This window comes from Enhydra lutris, unplaced genomic scaffold (genome assembly GCF_002288905.1).
Source record: "Enhydra lutris kenyoni isolate GAN:26980312 unplaced genomic scaffold, ASM228890v2 scaffoldscaffold90, whole genome shotgun sequence".
Lineage (NCBI taxonomy): Eukaryota > Metazoa > Chordata > Mammalia > Carnivora > Mustelidae > Enhydra > Enhydra lutris.
This window is the reverse complement of record NW_019154174.1, coordinates 2418928-2441648: the sequence shown is the minus strand read 5'-3', so window position 1 is coordinate 2441648 and position 22721 is coordinate 2418928. Positions and strand designations below refer to the sequence as shown.

The window sequence follows — 22721 nt, the reverse complement described above, 5'->3', positions numbered from 1 at the left end:
CAGCAGGAAGCCTGCTTCCTCCTCTCTCTCTCTGCCTGCCTCTCTGCCTACTTGTGATCTCTCTGTCAAATAAATAAATAAAATCTTAAAAAAAAAAAAAAAAAAGAAGAAGAAGAAGAAGGCTACTGAATTTAACTACATCAAAATGTAAATCATCTTTATGCCTTAAAGTGAAAATTCAAGTAACTGGCAGTAAGTTTTGCAACATACCTAACATAGAAAAGGTTGTTTGGAAAAAATAAAGAACTAAAATTGGAAGACAAGCAAATAGCAAATGGATGGACAAAGTCTAGGAACAGTCTATTCCCAGAGGCAGAAGCCGGAAACACTGATCTTTACTTATAATCATGACGCGATGCCGTTACGCGTCAGACTGACATATCGTGTTGGCTGTGTTACGAGGGAGAATCTTTTCTACAATTAGTGGAATAAATTGATACAACTACGTAGAAAAGAATCAAGGAAAATCTAGTAATATTGAAAAGGAGCCTATCTTGCAAATTAAGTTGTTAATCCACCTGGGCAAAGATACTGTTTATTTTTATAAAGCCTGGAAATAATTTATTTTTTTATTTTATTTTATTTTTTTAAAGATTTTATTTATTTATTTGACAGAGAGAGATCACAAGTAGACAGAGAGGCAGGCGGGGAGAGAGAGGAGGAAGCAGGCTCCCTGCTGAGCATAGAGCCTGACGAGGGACTTGATCCCAGGGCCCTGAGATCATGATCTGAGCGGAAGGCAGCGGCTTAACCCACTGAGCCACCCAGGCGCCCAAGCCTGGAAATAATTTAAATGCCATCTTCAGGGAAATGGGATAAGTAAAGTCTGATCTAGTGATGTGATGAGCCCAGGACATAGCAGTTAAGGGATGAACTAGATTATTCCAGTTAAATATTTTGTGGAAAAACAAGATGTTTTTTAAGGTATGAGTTTTTAAAAAATAATAATATGTAGTGCTAACTTTAAAAAAAGCAGGGGGAGTGCCTGGGAGCCTCAGGCGGTTAAACGGCTGCTTTTGGCTCAGGTCGTGATCCTAGGGTCCTGGGATCAAGCCCCACATCAGACTCTCAGCTCATCAGGGAGCCTGCTTCCCTTCCTCTCTCTATACCGGCCTCTCTGCCCACCTGTGATCCCTTGTCTTGTCAAATAAATAAATAAAATCTTAAAAAAAATTTTAAAAAAGAAACCATCTCTACCATCCATCTCCATGATGTTTTTTATGTCCCTCAACTGAAACTCTAGCTATTAAACAGAAACTCCCCACTCTCTTCCGGCAACCCCCTACAGTGACCATTCTACGTTCTATCATTTTGACTTTTCTAGGTTCATCCTGAAAGTGGAATCACGTTATTTGTTCTTCCAAGACTGATTTACTTCACTTAGCATAATGTCTTCAAGGTGCATCCATGTGTAACATGTCAAGGTTGCCTTCCTTAAAATCTTAAATATTGTATATTTTAGTCGATGCATATGTGTATTTTTATACTTCAAAATAATTTTTCCAAAGGAATTGGTTAACAAAGATGTAAGGAAAGCTTATTCTGATTTAGATACTTCACCGTAATTTGTTTCTGATGCAGTGTGACTTCAACCAGGGAAAGCATGGCCTACACTGTGGAATGCCTGCGGGACCATGTGTAAGTACCTGCATGGGTTGACGACACCTGCTTTTAAAGAAACACGTAGCTGCTCAGGTGTCGTCTTTTTTAATGTTGCCTTATGACCTCTGATTTTGGTTTTGGGTTCTTGCTCAGAAATGTAGAACATTGTGCTTATCACAAGGCCTAAAACTTAATACCGAGAACATTACGTTTACGTTGCATGGACATTGGTTTTAAATTTTTGACTCGAAGCTCTCCTCTTGATGTCTTCTGTAGTGATATTCTAATGGAGTTCCTGCTCAATGTCACCACATCACCAGAATTTCGTCGTTGGGAAGTGGCTGCCCTTCAGTCTCAGCTAAGGACTGACAAAGCTGTAGCTTTTCAGAATCCACAGGCTCGTAAGTACATTTTCAGATCCCGTTCACTTGCTTCTAAGATACTGGGTTTTTGAGGGGCGCCTGGGTGGCTCAGTCGGTTTCACGTCTGCCTTCGGCTTTGGTCATGCATGATCCTGGGGTCCTGGGGTCAAGCCCCACATGGAGCTTCCTGCACAGCAGGGAGCGTGCTTCTCCCTCTCCCTCTGCTGCTTCCCCTGCTTGTGCGCGTGCTTTCTCTCTCTCTGCCAAATAAATAAATGAAATCTTGTTTAAAAAAAAAAAGATATTTGGGTTTTTGAGATGATCAGTTTGTAGAGGAAAGAAATTGCCATTGAAATTTTTCTCTGCTTGCGTTTAAAACTGCCTTTTCCAAAACCGGTCTGGTTTCTTAACTATTATTCCAGTGTTTCTACACATTCATATTGTTGATTGTTTTTCATCTTTGATAGGATGTAAGTTAATTATAGAATCCCTGTTTCAGAATTTAGAATACGGTGTTTTTTCAACAGTTTGTTGATACCAAGCCCAGCAACAGTTCATGGTTGCTGCTGGTATTACTGTTTAGCCACTTACCTTTACTGGATCTTTCCAAAGCAAACACTCTAATTTTTTAAAAAATAAGACCTTTCTTGGTGTTCATATTTTGTGTTTATGTAATGTTAAATATATAATCTTGACAAGTATGCCTAGCAAAACAAATTATTAAATAAGCACCCCTGGCTCTTAGAAGTCCTACAACTTCAGGAGGAGCCGAGGTTTGCAGGTGGGCCACTCAGGTATGAATAGGTGACCAGCTGCAGGGACCCTGCGTGGGATGGGCCTCAACCAGAATGCAAGCCTTTCAAGAGTCTGGAGCAAAGTGAGAGCTTGGTTGATGCTAGCTAATATTATTTCATGGTGATACTTTGTTTTACAAAGGAGTATGATCTTCCTGACTCTGGACCTCCACCAAAGAAATAACGAATTGTAGAAGAGATGACTTATGTGTCAGTAGTGACTTCTTCCCTGCTGTTAGCAATGAGGCTCCAGCCCTCAGCCTTTCTGCCTGGATAGTTACTGCCATCTCCTGGCTGCTCTCTGTCCCCAAGTCCACATCTTTAGTCCGTCTACCACATTGCCGTTACAGCAAACCTTCCAATGTGAAAATCCTTAAAAGCTTTCTTACTGTCTGTGGGACGAAGTTCAAACTCTTCAACTTAGCATGTATGTTAACTTCCACAGTCTGGCTCCTCCCCACCTCTCTTGCCTCTTGCGCTACCTTCTTCCCTTCCCAGCTGTAATTTCCCTTGGAATCCATTGTCATACTTTAAGCCTTTGTCTGTTTTCTCTGCCTGAAATGCCACTCCCTAATCACTCTCCTAGTAAACACCTACCCATTCTGTAAGACTCATTCCAGATTTTACTTGTTACTTCTTTCCAATTCCCACCGCCCTTCCCTTGCACCCCTGCTGCTCTTTTGCTCTAGTACACCCGTCATGCCTAATTTCACCATTTTCCCTCTCAACATATTGAGGGCAGGCATTTATTTCGTCTTACTCATCTCTGTATTTCCAGCACCTAACAGTTCTGGCATAGGGTGGTTGCCCAAGTAATGAGCAAAGGCACTGACTGAAACGGGAAGCAGGGACAGTGTTCGTGCTCCAGCGAGGAGTACACTCTGACCTCCGCAAGCTAGCAATAGGACTTAACACTGGCACTTCCATATATCTTTTTTTTTTTTTTTTTTTTTTAAGATTTTTTTTTTAGTTATTTGACAGAGATCACAAGTAGGCAGAGAGGCAGGCAGAGAGAGGAGGAAGCAGGCTCTCTGCTCAGCAGGGATGCGGGCCTCGATCCCAGGACCCTGGGATCATGACCTGAGCCGAAGGCAGAGGCTTTAACCCACTGAGCCACCCAGTTGCCCCTCCATATATCTTCTTAACCTGACACCTCCTCATTACTTAGCGACCATAGGAGTAACTTCAAGGTAAATGACTTTCCTAAGGTCACACGGTACATTGGTGGCAGAACTATAACTGGATTCAGACTTGAAACCCAGGCCATTATACTCTCCAGATGATATCAGGTAGATTAAAGTTAGAGAAGTGGTCAGGTGAGCCCTGGTATGTAGAAGCTGCTGTTATATATAATTTCTTACTTTTCTCAGCACATTCAGCAGGCCGACTTTTAAATTTCAAGCTCTCATGACATTTGAATGCCATAAGGTGACCAAAATTGTATAGTCTAGTTGCTTTCCAGGTTCAGAAAACATTGTCTTATTTGAATTACTTTTCCGCAAAAAGTTCTTTTCTTATTTTACAGATGTCCTTGAAAATCTGCATGCTGCGGCTTACCGAAATGCCTTGGCCAATTCTCTGTATTGTCCTGATTATAGGATTGGAAAAGTGACACCAGATGAGGTACTGATAAAAGCATATTACATTTTAAAATGTGCTTGTTTTCACACTAAATTGGACATTCATCTGCCATTTTAGGTTTGTTTGTTAATTTTTCTTTTTATCTTCAAATTTTAAAAATTCACCTGGTGGCTTTATTTTTTTATTTTTCCATCAGCTTGCCTTTTTAACTGAAATCTATCTGAACAACTTTTACAGCTTTTACTAAAAGAAGTTTTTCTCACAAAAGGGACATGTTCATTTCAGAAAACGAGTGCAAGCCAAAAAAAAAGAATCTCACACACAAAAAAAAAAAGGGGCGCCTGGGTGGCTCAGTGGGTTGGGCCGCTGCCTTCGGCTCGGGTCATGATCTCAGGGTCCTGGGATCGAGTCCCGCATCGGGCTCTCTGCTCAGCAGGAAGCCTGCTTCCCTCTCTCTCTCTCTCTCTGCCTGCCTCTCCGTCTACTTGTGATCTCTCTCTGTCAAATAAATAAATAAAATCTTTAAAAAAAAAAAAAAAAAGAATCTCCCATACCTAAAGGCACTGAATGTTAATGCCTGGGTATGTTTTCTTCTGAACCTTTTTCTGTGTATATTTATCTTTTTTAAACAGTATTTACATTTTAAATTTCATCTTTTGACCAAAAGTCTTCCTTTAACAGCTCAGTATGCAGGTAGGAATGAACCCACGTCACCTCCCCATCCGTCGTCAGGCTGCTCACTAGCTTACTGGCCTCCTTCAGCACCTGGCCTTACTTTGCTTTGCTTACTTTTTTACATATATATCATAGCCATATATGTAACATAAAACTTCACATCTAAAATGTGAAACATTCAATGTCAAAGTGTATCTCCTACAAGTACAGGTGCATGTACATAATCTTAATTTCCTACTCCTACATCCTGCAAAGAAAATGTTTTATCAAAAACGTTAAAAGAAAAATTGGAAATTATCAATACTTGCAAAGTGTGTCTATGATTCAGAAGTTAGGGTTTTATTCTCATTTCATTTCTGGTTACGCACTAGAGAAAACTGAACTGTATATCCTATCCCTTTACTCTTTTATTTCCTGGTTAGAAAACTCTTCACTTTATCAATCAACAGTTTAATGCCTAGCATTCTTATGGCACTTTTAAAAAATTACAACTGATATCATTCAACCTGAACAGTGAACATTTTTTATAAGACTGGCCTCTCATGAGTTTTGAAATTTTTCAGACATCAAAATCACCCATGTGAAGATACATTATTGAGGTAGCTAAAGAGTATGCATAGCAAAATATTTGTCCACCAGGATGTCTGCTGTAGCATTGCTTTTAATTGTGAAAAATTAGACACAAGTTAAATACCCAACTTTAGGGGACTAGTTAAGTAACTTACTAAGTATCTGTGGAATGGAATACTATTCAGCCATTCAAAAATACTGACAGGGAAAAATTCCGTAGCATATTTTCAGGGTAGAAAACATAATTTATGAATAGGATATACCACAGGATCTCAATTTTTAGAAAATAAGGTGTGTGTGTATCCATGCTGGGAAGATACTAAGATATTAACCATGATTACCTCAAAGTTACTAGCATTTTTAAATATGTCCTTGGTCTAAAGGAAATTCTAAAGAAATTGTTACTAGAATTCTTTGAGTGATGGCAGCATTGAGTAGGGGAAAAAAATGTGATTCCACACGGACTCAAGAGATGTAGGCACCATTCACTTTAGGATACAAATTCTGGTAACGTGATTCAGTTGCATTACCTTAGCCTAACGATTCTCAACATTATGACCCATTACCTAGGAACCTTTTCAGCCAATTTTTGTACTCTGGCTCAGAGTGAATTTTTAATGTCAGACACACTGTCTGTCTGTTTCCATATGTACATGTATATATATTTGGTTTTTTTTTTTTTAAGATTTTATTTATTTATTTGACAGACAGAGATCACAAGTAGGCAGAGAAGCAGGCAGGGAGAGAGGAGGAAGCAGGCTCCCCACTGAGCAGAGAGCCCGATGCGGGGCTCGATCCCAGGACCCCGGGACCATGACCCGAGCCGAAAGCAGAGGCTTTAACCCACTGAGCCACCCAGGCGCCCCTATATATTTGTTTTATAAATAAAAGGAGTAAAATGTTTTTCTTCCCCGAGGGCCAATTTTCACTCCTTGGGAGCAACAGTCCTCCTATTGAGGATAGGTTTTAGGACTACTATAAAATGTTAATTTTTTAAAAAAAAATGTTAATAGTACTTTTTTTTTTAATCTATACAAAGACAAAAGAAATCTGCTTCACGTCTGCTAAAATCACATAATAAAAGTCATAAGCTTAGTCTCATTTTTTTCAAATTCAGGCCAGTATGTCCTTTTTTTTTTTTTCAGGACTTTTTTTTTTTTTTTAATATTTTATTTATTTATTTGACAAAGATAGAGATCACAAGTGGGCAGAGAGGCAGGCAGAGAAAGAGGGGGAAGCAGGCTCCCTGCTGAGCAGAAAGCCGGATGCAGGGCCCAATCCCAGGACCCTGAGATCATGACCTGAGCTGAAGGCAGAGGCTTAACCCACTTAGCCACCCAGGTGCCTCTTTAGGTCGTTTTTTAATCCTTTTTTTTTTTTTTTCCACTATAGCTTTACTGAGATACAATTCACATGTCATACAGGTCACCTACATAAAGTGTACAATTTAGGGGCATCTGGGTGGCTCAGTCAGTTAAGTGTCCGACTCTTGGTTTCAGCTCAAGTCATGATCTCAGGGTCATAAGATTGAGCCCCATGTCAGGCTCTACACAGGACATGGACCCTTCTTGAGATTCTCTCCCTCCCTCCCCCAACTCATGGGCATGCGTGCTCGCTCTCTCTCTCTCTCTCTGTGTGTAAAATAAAGAAAATCAAAAAGAAAAAAGCAAAGCACACAATTCAGTAGTTTTCACTATATTCACCATCATGTAACCATTACCACATTAAGTTCTAGTTCTTTTAATCAATAGTTTAAAAAAATAAAAGCAGTATAATTCAGCACTAGATAGTCTGTAGCTCACTACAGTAGCTTTTAAGCCTGAGTATTTTCTGTCGCCCTGCAGTTTTAATTTTTTACAGCTTTTTGTATCTATACCAACGTAACCTCACAAAATGTTCTTAATTTTCTCAGTTGCATTACTTTGTTCAGAACCATTTCACAAGTGCGAGAATGGCTTTGATTGGACTTGGTAAGTTGGGAATTGCTTGCATGTCAGTCTGTTTCTTTAAGAGTAGTCTTTTTAAGCTATAGTTATGTGAGCACAGGATTGAACCGTATTTGATAACTCAGTCCTCTGTTGATGTCAGACGGGCACTGTGTGATAGGATCTTAATTGGTAGGTTGTTTTGTGTTAGTAAGCAGAATTCCAATACTTAACTATGTAAACTACTGGCTTTGAGTTTATTAGAGTATTTGAAAAATCTATGATAAAGGGCAAATTTCTCTAAGCAAAGTGCTTTTACAAGTTTTTTGTTTTAAAGAAGTATAATGTAATTGAAAATAGGTGAAGGGCACAAATAATTCATGGGGAAAATGTGTGTGTATATGTGTGTAGCCAGTTATTGTAAAAGAGAGCCTTGCCTGATAGTTAAAATTTTAACCCATGAGATTGGCAAAAATTGAAAGATTGATACTGCCCAGTATTAACCAGGGTATGGAGAAATTAAGCATTCCCAAAAATTGTTGGTGGGAATAGAAAGTCGTATATTTTTGGAGGTCTCTTTAAATATATTAAAATTTTAAATATTGATACGTTTAGACCTAGCGATTTTGTTTTTAGGGATTTATCTTACAGAAACACTTGGTCAGGTTTACAAAATAATTGCGCCAAGATATTATTTGCAGTATTGTTTTTTGGTTCATTGGTTTTGTAAATAATCACATAATTGAGGTGCAATTCAAACACCATAAAATCCACCTTTTTAAAGTATACGGTTCCATGAGTTTTATTCTGTTCAGCGGGTGTTACAACTATTACCACTATCTAATTTCAGAACATTTTCATCAACCCCCCCAAAACCCTGTATTCATTATAGTCACTCCTTATTCCACCTCCTCCCTGCCCCTGGCAACCAATCTCCTTCCTGTCTCTATAGAGTTGACTCTCCCAACATTTCATGTAAATGGAATTCTACAGTATATGGCCTTTTATAACTGACTTCTCACTTGGCATCTTTTTGGAGTCCATCCATACTGTAGCACATGCCAATGTTCACTTCCCTTTTCTGGCTAAAATACTCAATTACCACTTTTCATTCATCTGTTCATCACTTGGGCATTTGAGTTGTTTTCAGCTTTTGGCTGTTGTAAATAAAAACATTCATATATACGTTTTAGTTAGAACCAGGTGGTTCTAACCTGTTCCTTCTTCAGGGTATATCATAAATAAAATTGCCAAGACCTGTGGTAACTGTTGTCTGACGCAGTTGAAACACTTGACATCCCCCACCCCCACCCCCTGCCCGACGCACAGGGGTTCTAGTATCTCCACTTCATCACCAGCACTTACTGTTACCTTTTTGGTGATGGCCATCCTAGCGTCTGTGAAGTGCTATCTCATTCCATTTGTGTCTCCCTAAGAACTAATGACGTTGAACATCTTTTTGTGCTTTTGGGGCATTTGTATATCTTCTTTGGAGAGATGTCTGTTCAAGTCCTTTGCCCATTTTTCGATTGGGTTGGTTTTTTATTATTTTTGAATTGTAAGAGTTTTTTATGTACTTGGATACTAAATCCTCATCAGATACATCATTTGCAAGCATTTTTTTCCCAGTCTGTAGGTCCATTTCACTCTTGAAAGTGTTCTTAGATGTGGTATATATACATATAGTGGAATACTACTCAGTCATCAAAAAAGAATGAAATCTTGCCATTTGCAACAATGTGGGTGAAACTAGAGGGTATTATGCTAAGTGAAATAAGTCCGTCAGAAAAAGGCAATTATCAAATGATTTCACTCATAGGTGGAATTTAAGAAAACAGATGAACATAGGGGAAGGGAAGGAAAACTAAAAGACAAAATCATAGAGGAAGACAAACCAAAAGAGAGTCTTTAACTGTAGGAAACAAACTGAGGGTTGCTGGAGGGGAAGTGGGAAGGAGGATGGGGTAACTGGGTGGTGGCATTAAGGAGGGCACATGATGTAATGAGCACTGGGTGTTACGTGTAACTCATGAATCACTAAACTACTCCTGGAAGTAATAATACACTATGTTAATTGATTTTCAATTTAGCAAAAAAAAAAAAAAAAAAAGTGTTCTTTGATGCACAGTGCAGTATTGTTTTAATAGCCAATGATTGGAAACATGCTAATGTCCATCAAGAAGGGACTTATTAAATAAATGATAGTATATCTATATAATGGAATTCTTTATAGCTGTTAAATGTTTGCTCTAGAACACTCAGATATAAATTATGAAAGACAAGTTAGAAACAATATAAATAGAATAACACCATTTTAAAAAGAAAAGAAAATGAGGATGATATTCATACAAGTATAGACAAAAGTTCTAGATGAGTATGTATTAGTGAACTATAAATGGAATCTCTGGGAGAGTAGCATGGCAATGGGGGACTCTTGTTTTCTTTACTGGTTCTGTAATTACTTGAATTGTATAATCCCATATTATTTTTAAAACAGATGTTTTACAATTTGTATTTTAAAAATTACGGTTCTAGCTCTGTTTTGTTTCTATTGAAATAGGTGTGAGTCACCCTGTTCTAAAGCAAGTTGCAGAACAGTTTCTCAACATGAGGGGTGGGCTTGGTTTACCTGGTACGAAGGCCAAGTACCGTGGAGGTAAGCATTTTGTTGTTAGGGCCGGTTTATCAGAAGGACGTGTCCCATCAGAGTCGTGTATCGGAGTAGGATAGGCCTGATCACTTACCACCAAACAGATTCCGTGTGGAAGGAAGGGATTAGATTGCTTGGGTGTTGTATATTAAACATGTTTTGTGTGTGTGTTGCGGGGAGAGCAAGACCGTATGCTGGGAGCACCAGGCCACAGAAAACCTTAATCTTACTGGGTTAATACTGTGTCGTAGAGAATACGGAAGAATAAAGCCGATGGTGACCAAACCTCTTTCTTCCTCACTCTCTCCTTGCTTGGCACAGGTGAAATCCGAGAGCAGAATGGAGACAGTCTTGTTCACGCTGCTCTGGTAGCTGAAAGTGCTGCCACAGGAAGTGCGGAAGCAAATGCATTTAGTGTTCTCCAGTATGTTCTTGGTGCCGGACCACATGTCAAGAGGGGCAGCAATCCCACCAGCTCTCTGTACCAGGCTGTTGCCAAGGGAGTTCACCAGCCATTTGATGTGAGTCTGAATAGTCAGCATCTGTCCTTTTGTTTGTAAAGGCTCCGTATGTATTGTGTAGTCCTCTTGATCTGCTTTTAAAATTTAAGGTGAACACCAAGAAAATCTTCATAAAATTGAAGAGATAGCCCGGCTTGAGTTTAGTTCCTTAGGGTCTAAGAAAAAACTTACTTACTGTAAGTTACTTAAAAAACTTACTTACTGTCTTTTCAGTTATTCTAGTATAGAAAGAGGGGAATGCTTAAAAAATCAGAAATTCATCCTTCAGTGCCCTTTAGAATAAAGTTTCAGATATTAAACATTTTCCTAGATTCTAGTTAGTCTTTTTTTCTGGATTTTCTTTTTTCCTCTTGTGTTATTGTGGCTATTTCATGAATTTCATTCCTCTTCATGTTTTCCAACCGAATGTACGGCATGTACACTGAGAAATTGTTTACACACCCATCCCTCCGGTTTGAGATTAAGTAAAGAAAGAAATGAGGGGCGCCAGGGTGGCTCAGTCAGTTCAGTGTCTGCCTTCGGCTCAGGTCAGGATGACCAGAGTCCTGAGATCCAGCCCTGCATCAGGCTCCCTGCTCACTGGGGACCCTGCTCTGCCTGCCGCTCCCCCTGCTTGTGCAAGTGTGCACTCGCTTGCTCGCTCTCAGATAAAATCTTTAAAAAGAAAAAGGAAAATGATGGAACAAAAAGCTGTTACTCTAGAACACACTTTTTATGACAGTGAGTAAAGAGCTAAAGCTTTCAAAATAATGATACTTAAAAGAATAAAAAGTGTCGGCGAGCAGACTGCTTTAATGAGTGTCCATTGTTTGCCCAATGTAATACCCCACATGACCTTCAATGGTAAACCTTTAAAAGGCAACAAATATACTACATTATAGGATTAAATATTGTTCATGATTTTATAACAGTACATGGCACAAGTAGGTAGTCTTTGGCCATTTGACTGTGAAGAGTAGAAATAAAGTCAACCCCTCTTTCATTCCTCTGTTTAATACTGTCAATCCAAAATGAACAAAACTTACAGAATTTCTAAAAGTAGGAAAGAGTTTTATTAGAGCCCAAGTCAGGACAGCTGCCCAGGAAACATGCCCTTTGTTTGTTTGTTGTTGTTTTTTAAGGATTTTTTTATTTATTTGACAGAGATTACAAGTAGGCAGAGAGGCAGGCAGAGAGAGGTGGAATCAGGCTCCCTTCTGACCAGAGAGCCCAATGCGGGGCTTGATCCCAGGGCCCTGGGATCATGACCTGAGCCGAAGGCAGAGGCTTTAACCCACTGAGCCACCCAGGCGCTCCTGGGAACATGCTCTTCACAGGGAAGAAAGGCTCTGGAGGATGAACAGTTTTTATAGGATTATTTACTTTTTTACATTTTGTAAAAGCTCAAAAGATTTATAGATTAGCATACAGGCAGGAATCAAAAGTTTTATTGTAAAGGAATATAGGGAGTAGGGGCACTGATCATTATTTTAAGGACAACCTGATTTTCCTGTAGGCTACTCATTCACAAAACAGATGTATGGTGCATTTGTGTGTTTCAGGCCAGAAATCAGGCTTTTGGTTTGAGCAAAGTTCATTATATATGGTCATGTTGATTTAGAAATCTAAAATGGGGGTTGCCTAGGTGGCTCAGTCGGTTAAAGCCTCTCTCTTCGGCTTGGGTCATGATCCCGGAGTCCTGGAATCAAGCCCTGCGTCGGACTCTCTGCTCGGCACGGAGCTTGCTTTCTCCTCTCTCTCTGCCTCCTTCTCTACCTACTTGTGATCTACGACTGTCAAATAAGTAAATAAAACCTTTAAAAAAAAAATAGAAATCTAAAATGGTTCTCCCGTATCTAAGGCTTTTAGAGGGTTTTTCTCTCTTAAATGATGGTTTTCAAACTTTTTTTTTTTTAAGCAGGGGAATCTTTTTCATCCCATACAGTTTCCCAGCTGCAATGCTGAACACAAAAATGTTCACTTTTAAAGAAATTTTTTAATGTTTACTTGACACTGAATGCCTTGGAATTTTCTCTGTAGAATCTTGGAGTTCCCTGGAGCATAGTTTGAAAACAGTTCTCTTAAATTAGTCCTACATTAAATTTAGCTGCTGCTTTTTTTTTTTTTTTAAGATTTTATTTATTTATTTATTTGACAGAGATCACAAGTAGGCAGAGCAGCAGGCAGAGAGAGAGGGGGAAGCAGGCTCCCCGCTGAGCAGAGAGCCCGATGTGGGGCTCGATCCCAGGACCCTGGGATCATGACCTGAGCCGAAGGCAGAGGCTTAACCCACTGAGCCACCCAGGCGCCCCTAGCTGCTGCTTTTTAAATCCCCTCTATGTTTCCTCTTTCCTTGCTCATGCTACTGTTTTCTTCATGCTTCTCTTTACCACTGAATGTTAATGATGCTTTTGGGTGGCTGCAGTTCAGTTCTGATCAGTGATGTAATTTAATGGAAATTCCTACTTTAGCATTTGGCCAGAAATTTGAGGTATGAATAGGATCGTCTCAAAATCGTAATTAAACTTCAAATCATTAAAGGGCATTTCTTCTTATGCTTTCTATGGGCTAAGCCAGTGGTTCTCCAACTTTAACATGCATAGGAATCACCTGGAATTATTTTTGAAATGCGGCTTTCCAGATTGCATCTATGGGGATCTGATTGAGTAAATCTGTTACAGGAACTTGAAAGTCTGTATTTTTAAAAACAGCCTGGGTGATCTTTTTGTAAAGCATCCACATAAACACTGGGAAACACAACACTGAGCATTCGTGTTCACCTTAGGGAGCTTAACACTCTGCTTAGACTGCAGTCAGCAATACCCAGTCCTGAGGCTGAACTTGCGGCTACCTTGGATGTCTGATAACGTCTACTGACCATTTTCCCCCAACCCTTTGACTTTAGTCTGTAGGAGAAGTGTAAGTGAATTTGCAAAACAAGAGGTCCCCAGCACTAGCAGAGGGAACACAGTAGGCTTGTCTGATACCAAAGCTCACAGTTTGTACCACTCAGCCATCCTGCAGCTGTGATAATACTGTTCACAAATAAATGTTTACGTTAACCTTTAATCATCAAAGAACGTTAGAAAATACCCAGCAAAAAAGTAAAGCAAGCAGTCTGTTTTAGAAAGATTTAAGTGAAAAATGTTAAAACCATTATGGTTTTGAAAGAAGTAACCCGAATCCGAAACACTGCAGTCCTTGCCAGAACTGCTTACATGGAATCGTAATTCATCTCTTTCGCTTGTACCGGGAAGGTCCCAGGTTTTTGTCTGTGTGGGAAATTGGGCCCTGTTTTCCCTGGTAAAATGACATACAGTAAAATTTCGTTATATTTCAGGTTTCCGCTTTTAACGCCAGTTACTCGGATTCTGGACTCTTTGGGATTTACACCATCTCACAGGCTGCTGCAGCTGGAGATGTAAGTTGCGAACTCACCAACTCTCACAAGTGTTCTTCCTCCATTAACATGTTTTTAGTAAAAAAAAAAAAAAAAAAATAGTGTTTGAAAGCCATGACTGATCAGAGCTCTGTATAGTGTAATATCATTACCATGTGTCTGCCTAGAACCAACTTAAAAATGTTTATTCATGGGGCGCCTGGTTGGCTTAGTGGGTTAAAGCCTCTGCCTTCAGCTCGGGTCATGGTCCCAGAGTCCTTGGAACGAGCCCTGCGTCGGGCTGTCTGCTCAGTGGGGAGCCTGCCTCCCTGCCTGCTTCCACCCCACCGTCTGCCTCTCTGCCTACTTGTGATCTCTATCAAATAAATAAATAAAATCTTTAAAAAAAAATTAAAAGGTTATTCATGCTTCCAGGAAAGAGGGAAGAAGTGTCTCCTAGGTATTTTGGTTCTGTTTGGGCAGGTGGCATTGAGTTGTCTCTCTGGGACATGTCAGTTGAGAACTCAGGTGACACCAAGGCCAGCATATATGTCCTCAACGTAGAGATTGTGTTGAAGTCAGGGTTGTGTGTGAAAGACTGCAGGAGAAGGCTGAAGCTTGAATTCCTGGGGAGTCCCACCAAGCGGCTAGGGGAAATGGCCCAGAAAGGAAGAAGAGAAACTGGTATTTTTAAAAGGCCAGGAAAGAGAGAATGGTTAACACCATTTTGATCCATTCTGGATTAACATCCAGTTAATTACCAGAGAGCCTTGGTGGTTATAGCAAACCAGGACATCGCTGGTAATATTATTTCAGTTTTCACCAGAGTGTTAGAAGTGAGCTAAAATTTATAGTGTTCAGGAATGAATGAGAAAAAATGTGAGGTTGGCATTGGCAGGTGGAACTCATATTTGCAGGGGAGGTAGGAAGTAGTTTTAGGAGAATTTATACTGAGAGACTGAGCTGGGAGAGAATTCATACTGAAGGGAAAGATTGGAGCAGATACAGAACACAGGAAATGATAAATGGATCGGGTCTGAAAAATCGTGAGCGTGTGGGGTGCAGAGTACAAATGGACATGTTGTGTTAGCCTTGCACACAAAGGCTGCTGGGGGCAAGATGGGGAAGTACATCGCAGTGAGGGAGGAGGCTGTCATGTCTTGAGAGTAAGAAAAGGTAGGAGAGTTAAAATAACGAGATTTGGGAGAAATGCATGGCTAGATACATATAGAATGGGCATCAACGGGGTATCTCCTGGAGGGGAGAAACCACAGATTCCTACCGTAGTCACGTACAACGCTTACTACACATATCGTCACATATTAGTCCTTTCATAGTTTTTCTTCGGTAGTATTTCTGATGGAAAAGTGGAGGGGGCAGGTCGTAGGGTTGATCCAGGGTTGGAAGCCTGCAAAGTGGACAGGTCAGAAGTATGGGCAGATGGCAAGGGAGTGGGGCACACTGACGAGGGTGACTGAAGGAGTGATTTGTGGATCTCGGCCAGAGAACTGAAGCCAGGGGACTTGATTAAAAGGAGACAATTCAAAGAACCAAAGATCTTGATAAAGTGGAACAAGGATTGTGTGATTAAAGACTTAGGCCAGGGGTTGTGGAATGAAGGATTTCACAGAGAGGGCAAATTCAGGTTACATCCAAGTCGGGTGTGGCTGTGCAGGGAAAGAAGGTCCCAGAACGTAGGTATTGAATAGGGATCGGTCAGTGACCCAGGATGGTACCAAGATTGGGATGGAGAAAATCATGGACTGGTTTTATGAACTTATACATCCAACAAATATTTGCCAAACGCCCACCCACATCACTGGAACTTGATTCCTTCTTGACTCTGACATCCCAGGCAGGGATAAGCTTTATAAATCAGCTGTGTGTGAATTACTGCTTTCTTCTTCGTGAGTAGTAAGGGAGAGCAGTATTAATTCCATGATGCTTTGAGAGTCTGGGGCGATTTTAGAGGTATTTATTCTTTATGGGGAATTAGAAATGGCTTTTCCTAAACCATCCTGGCATTCTCTGTGCTGCCACTATTTTTCTAAAAAGCTTGGCTCCAGACAACCCTCTGGGGTTTCCTCCCTCTTCTGGAGCTTTGTACTATCACTCAATAATAAAGTTTGCTATCGCTCAATAAACCTTGCTTTACTGCCCACCATAAATAAATAAATAAATGAATAAAAAGATGACATAGCTTGCTACTTGGGCCATTTCCAAGGTACAAACAGCTGCTTCATGGAACACTGGAAGAATAAGGAACACATAGTGGCAAGAATCCCAAATTGGACACTGTTCTCTTTCTCTGGAACCAACCTTATTACGTCTTACGTTTTTACCTCTGTAGAGGAGCATTTGATTACTTCAGGAGTCTCTGGCACTGATCAGAAATGACCAGCTTTCTCTTGTCTATCCTAGGTTATCAAGGCTGCCTATGGCCAAGTAAAAACGATTGCTCAAGGAAACCTTTCCAACGCAGACATCCAAGCTGCCAAGTAAGTTGCAGTATTAACTGTGTTTTGTGTTTCAACTATTTACAAGTTTTTTTTGTTGTTGTTGTGACATATACCCAAAAGGATTGAAAGGTACAGAAAAGTATTTAAAAGAAAAGGGAAGGGGCACCTGGGTGGCTCAGTGGGTTAAGGCTCTGCCTTTGGCTCAGGTCATGATCCCAGGGTCCTGGGATGGAGCCCCGCATCGGGCTTTCTGCTCAGCGGGGAGTCTGCTTCCTCCTCTCTCTGCCTGCCTCTCTGCCTACTTGTGATCTCTGTCAACTAAATAAAATATTTAAAAACAAAAAAACCCACACTAATAAATAAATAAATAAAAGGGAAACCCCCACATCCTGCCACCTAGAGATAGTTAATATTTTGCTTATTTTCTTGACCATTTTATACATTTTAAACATAATTATTAACTATTATTATATATACTTGCATCTTTTTTTTTTTTAATTAAGATTTATTTATTTATTGGGGCACCTGGGTGGCTCAGTGGGTTAAAGCCTCTGCCTTTGGCTTGGGTCATGATCCCAGGGTCCTGGGATTGAGCCCCACATCAGGCTCTCTGCTCAGCAGGGAGCCTGCTTCCTCCTCTCTCTCTCTCTCTGCCTGCCTCTCTGCCTACGTGTGATCTCTGTCTGTCAAATAAATAAATAAAATCTTTTTTTTTAAAAAAAAAATTTATTTATTTGAGAGAGAGAGATCACACATAGGCAGAGAGGCAGGCAAAGAGAGCTGGACTCGGGGGTCGATCCCAGGACCCTGAGATCACGACCCGAGCCGAAGGCAGAGGCTTAACCCACTGAGCCATCCAGGCGCCCCCCTTATATCCTCTTTAATAGCATGTTTATTGTAGAAATTTGAATATAAGAAACACATAAAAAGGTCAAAAATGACCTGTTACTCCGTACCAATGATTCCTCTTTTTTTAACATTATAGTGATGTTTCCATTTATTCAGATTACTAAAAATCCGTTATAAACAGTATTAACTGGTGTATCCAAATATACTTGTTTGACATTTCCTATAGTTGGAAATATAAACTATAAAAGGTATCTTTGGTCTTAAAACATTTTTGTTTTTCGTAGTATCTTCTTGGTATAGATTCCCAGCTGAGTCAAGAGTTATAATAAATATTATCATAAAAGTCTGTTCAAATACATGTGAGTGTTTATATGTTTATTTTTATATTTCAAAGTCCTAGTGTAGAAAGGTTGTACCAGTTTATAATCACACCACCAATATATGAGAGTGCCTATTCTGCCATAACCATTGGCAATTTCTTTTTTTTAACCTCTTTACTGATATGATAGACCAAAAAAAAATACCACTTGTTTCCCCCACCACTCCCCCCCACCATCCGTGGTTTTGCTTTCCACAGTTACCTGGGGTCAGCCATGGTCTGAAAGCAGATCATCCTCCCTCTGATGTGTCAGAAGGTCATTAGTAGCCAAACACTGTGTCACAACACAACTACATCACTCACCTCACTTCATCTTATCACATAGGCATTTGATCATCTCACATCATCACAAGAAAGGTGAGTATGGGACAATAAGTTATTTTTAAATTAGAGAGGTAGACCATACACACATTAACTTTTATTACAGCATATTGTTGCAATTCTTCTATTTTTTTTAAAGGTTTTATTTATTTATTTGACAGAGAGAGACAGTGAGAGGGAACACAAGCAGGGGGAGTGGGAGTGCTGAGCAGGGAGCCCAGTGCAGGACAATTATTCTATTTTATTATTAGTTGTTAATCTCTTACTGTGTCTAACTTATAAATTAATTATAGGTATGTATGTTAGGAAACACACAGTATATATAGGGTTCGGTACTAACCATGGCTTCAGGCATCCACTGGGGTTCTTGGAAGGTATACCCTGCAGATCACTGTATCTGATTAAAAGATTGAAATACCTGTCTGATTCTTGGTGGTTTTTAAATGCCCACTGTTTTCACTGGGACATCTCTCATTTCACAGCAACATCTCTCATTCAGTAGTTTGCCGAGTCTCTCTAACAAAAAAGACATAATTTGGACCAAGCTGGAAATCAGCTTGCATTTTCATACAGCACTTTAAAACACTTAAATTTGACTCCATCCATTTAGGACAGTTCAAAATGTGAATCGTGAAACTCACACTGTCTTCATGATCGTTTAGTGTTGCCCACAAAGGAAGTATGACAGGCAAATTACGACCCAGGAAGGAACAACTTCCTGGTCATTTCAAATAGTTCCATTAACATTATTACTTCTGGGGGCGCCTGGGTGGCTCAGTGGGTTAAAGCCTCTGCCTTCGGCTCAGGTCATGATTCCAGGATCCTGGGATCGAGCCCCGCATCGGGCTCTCTGCTCAGCAGGGAGCCTGCTTCCTCCTCTCTCTCTCTCTCTGCTTCTCTGCCTACTTGTGATCTCTGTCTGTCAAAATAAATAAATAAATAAATAAATCTTAAAAAAAAAACATTATTACTTCTGTTATACTGAACACAGTAAAAATTGCATCTCTTCAACAGTACAGTACAGTTTATTAAGTAATAGGTACATGGAACAAAGGATCGGTTAATAGGATGCAGTTCTGCATGATTGCACCACAAACAAAACATGATGAGAATAAACTGAAACACTGGATTTACTTAAGAAAAATCTGTTTCATATCTAATTTATTTAAGAAAATATATTTCCTTCAGTGTAGCACAGTTTTTATAAGGTACGGCAACATGTAGAAAATAGAATTTCAGTTATTAATATTGAGAAATGTTTTGTTTTCTGCCATTTTGATGGAGTTGATACTTTTTCTTGTAAGGTTCTTATTAGTCTTCCTGTACTGAAAGAAACAAAGTAAGGTATCATTTGTGAAGGGACAAACTAATAATCTCTTGGTAAAGTTTACTGTAGGTAAAAAAAATTTACATTTTTATTTAAATTCCAGTTACTTAACATGAAGTATAATATTAGTTTCAGGAGTACAATACAGTGATTCAACACTTCTATACATCACCCAGTGCTCATCATAGCAAGTGCCCTCCTTAATCCCTATCACTTTCTCAGCCATCCCCCCCACCCGCCTCCTCTCTGGTAGCCATCAGTTTGTTGCCTAGAGTGAAGAGGTAAAATCTTTGGGGAACCAGGGTGACTCAGTTGGTCAAGCGTCCAACTCTTGGTTTCAGCTCAGGTCATGATCTCAGGGTCCTGAGATCAAGCCCCGCATTTGTCTCCGTGCTGGATGTAGGACCTGCTTGAGATTCTCTCTTTCCTTCTCCTTCTGCCCCATCCTCCCTCTCTTGGGGGGGAAAAAAAAAGAGGTAAAATCTTTTTTAAATTAAGCAGACACTGTGGTAAAATTGCTGCATTAAATTGTGATTATGTGTAAATGCAAGTCTTGCTACAGAGTGCCAAACAAGGATAGTTTATTTTAGAGTTAAATTACTCGAGAGCCTTATTGAACACCCATTTTCTTTCTGAGAGAATTATAAATTGGATTTTTATTTCAGATTCATGCTTTGTGCCGTATTTAAGCTGCAAAGACTGTAAGACCTCTACTGTCCTTCTCATCTTTCTTCTCAGTCACGCCCCACCCTCACGGAGACAAATCTCAGTGTAGAAATGGGCCTGGGGGATGCAGGTAGATAAGAGAATCAGCACACAGTATTCTGCTAAGTAGACAGTGTTTAAGACCCCACATAGGTGTTCTGCTTTAATAGAAATACCTAAAATCATCACCAGAAAAGTACTGGAGGCAAGAGTTATTACTTCACTAATCAAAACTTCACATTAAGATAGTCTTAAGTTCTAGTCTAAAATCGGAAGGAGGTCTGTTGGGATTCCAGTATAAGCTCATACTGACAGTTTTCGAAATAAATAATCACATAACTGATGAACTGAAGGCAGAATGGAGGCCTTTAGCCCTGTAAGGTTTCAGGGCTGTTAATTTGTGTATTTACCAAAACATGTTTGAGTTTGAAAACATACTTTATTTGGTTTGAGTTTGAGAACATACTTTCACATTGCCTTGTTCTTATAAAACTGCTTCTGCCTTAGTTACATACCTTTTACTGGACAGGAACAAGCTGAAAGCTGGCTACCTAATGTCAGTGGAGTCTTCTGAGGGGTTCCTGGATGAAGTCGGGTCCCAGGCGCTGGGTGCGGGATCATACACGCCGCCAGCCACAGTCCTTCAGCAGATAGACTCCGTAGCTGACGCCGATGTCGTAAACGTGAGCGAATAAAAACTTCTGATTCTACATCAAATAATTTGACCCTAGTGATCCAATCTCAGAAGGCATGCATAAGCTCCACTGGGCTGTGTATGTCCCTGTCCTGAAGTTTGGTGCCTCCCTGGCTGGTGTGGTGGTGGGAGGGGCTCATTCCCATCACATCTGCAGATGGCTTCCTTGTCAGCTCGGTGTGTGTAGCTTCCTCATTCAGCTAAAGTACCAATAGATTAAACCATTTCAAATTCCAAAAGGTCAAGAAGAGTTGAATAGTGGCAATTTCATGTGATTTTCATGTGATTCTCCTCCCAAGAAATAAACTCTGTCGTGCCAGTCCTGCACGCCCCAGCATCTTGGGATTTCCGTTCATCTTCTCAGCCGAAGACATTCCTCCTGCTATTGGTGTATTTTTTTTAACATATATTATTGTGAGATTCAGTTGTTTTGAGGGCAAGGACTACGTCTTATACCTTTTTGTATTCTCTATTGTACCTAACAAATATATGGACTACAGAATAAATCCAAAATCAGTGGGTTTTCCCCAGTTCTTTCTATATTAAAAATGTTAACTCCTCTTGCATTGTAGAGGTCTCAGCCATCTTCTCACCGACAGCTCTACCTTACGTAGGGACAGTGGGGATAGAAAAAAGAAACAGGTTATTTTAAGGTAGTAATCCCGGCCCGATAGCACTTGGCCCCTGTTTGTCATTTTCACACTCTTCCTCCTCCTCTTGTGTACGATCGCCAAGTGGGGCCCAGCCTCTGCCGCCTCCAGCACTGTGTCTCCGTGACAAAGTTGGCTTTATAGAACACGGGGGCTGCTACCCGTGGTAGTGCACCGAAACGACCGGCCTCTGGTCTTGAAATAGTGGCATAAGGAACACAGTGGGAGAAAGTTTGACTTTTATGTTACCAGTATATTTTTACTGGCTCAGACTATTTGCTGTTACAATACAGAAGCAGCAGAGTACTCCCCGGCCTGAGGCCGCCTCTGCCCTATTTTGCAATGTCAGTGAGGTTCTCCCTAACCCCCCCTTAACAGCTACCCTCAGATCTGGAGTATCACACTTGCTCAGTCACAAATAGGAGGGAACATGCATCAGAACACCCAAGCTTATTTTCTTATAGTGTCCCAAACTGAAATAATGCATCAGCCCTCTCCTATAGTTAACTTCACAAGAGGTTAGTACAGAGCTGCTGGCTCAGGATACCTGGTCCTACACGCTCTTGAAATAATGGGATAAATAAGTTTGTCTACTGGATAATGCATTTTCTTATCTCTGTTAATTTTTCCTCTCTTTTTTTGTTTGTTTAAAGGCTGCAAAGAAGTTTGTTTCTGGCCAGAAGTCAATGGCGGCAAGTGGAAATCTGGGCCATACACCTTTTGTTGATGAGTTGTAATACTGAAACACATCTTGCAGGGAAGAGCTGAACATGTTCTCAACCCAGAGCAGCAAACACATGAAAGTCAAAGATCTCTAATAGAACATTTATCTTTTTTTTTTTTTTCAATGAGGTGAAATGTCTTAACATATAAATACAGGTAATTATCCCCAGCTGACTTAAAGTCAATAAAACATTCTGTTTAAATGTTTTTCTTGCATCTTTGCTATTGGTAATCAAGTATTTATTATATGTTGAGATCTTTGTTTTAGATGCTGTAAAGGAGAACAGGAACATAATAATAGAGTCCAGAAGCATCAGAAACTATTAAAATTAAGATAATTATTGATGGCTTTTAGAGATAAAACCAGTTTAAAAATCTGTCCTCTTGGGTCAGAATAATTAGTTGGGTTTTACCCCCTTTCTGTCTTTTTTGGAATAAAGTTATTTCCTAAAAATATAAATTCCCTAGTCATATCCTGTGTTCCCGCTGCCTCATTTTATGTTAGATTTATCTTCACTTGTGTCACCGAGTTTTGTCTTTTTTCTCATCTTCTCCCTCTCACTCATCTGTTTGTTT

The 22721-nt window shown here is 40.0% G+C and overlaps 1 protein-coding gene across 1 annotated transcript in view; it reads left to right on the top strand.

The window, feature by feature from the left end:
* LOC111162256 (cytochrome b-c1 complex subunit 2, mitochondrial) overlaps nucleotides 1-22399 on the top strand; it is a 26616-nt gene extending 4217 nt beyond the window's left edge. Inside the window, exons 5-14 of the mRNA XM_022526539.1 lie at nucleotides 1582-1638; nucleotides 1879-2003; nucleotides 4284-4381; nucleotides 7497-7554; nucleotides 10070-10165; nucleotides 10481-10680; nucleotides 14000-14080; nucleotides 16460-16536; nucleotides 20608-20761; nucleotides 22076-22399. Of these exons, the coding sequence (XP_022382247.1) occupies nucleotides 1582-1638; nucleotides 1879-2003; nucleotides 4284-4381; nucleotides 7497-7554; nucleotides 10070-10165; nucleotides 10481-10680; nucleotides 14000-14080; nucleotides 16460-16536; nucleotides 20608-20761; nucleotides 22076-22159 (1030 nt within the window). The 3' untranslated portion in view covers nucleotides 22160-22399. The remainder of the gene's footprint in view (nucleotides 1-1581; nucleotides 1639-1878; nucleotides 2004-4283; nucleotides 4382-7496; nucleotides 7555-10069; nucleotides 10166-10480; nucleotides 10681-13999; nucleotides 14081-16459; nucleotides 16537-20607; nucleotides 20762-22075) is intronic.
* Nucleotides 22400-22721: the final 322 nt, after the last annotated feature.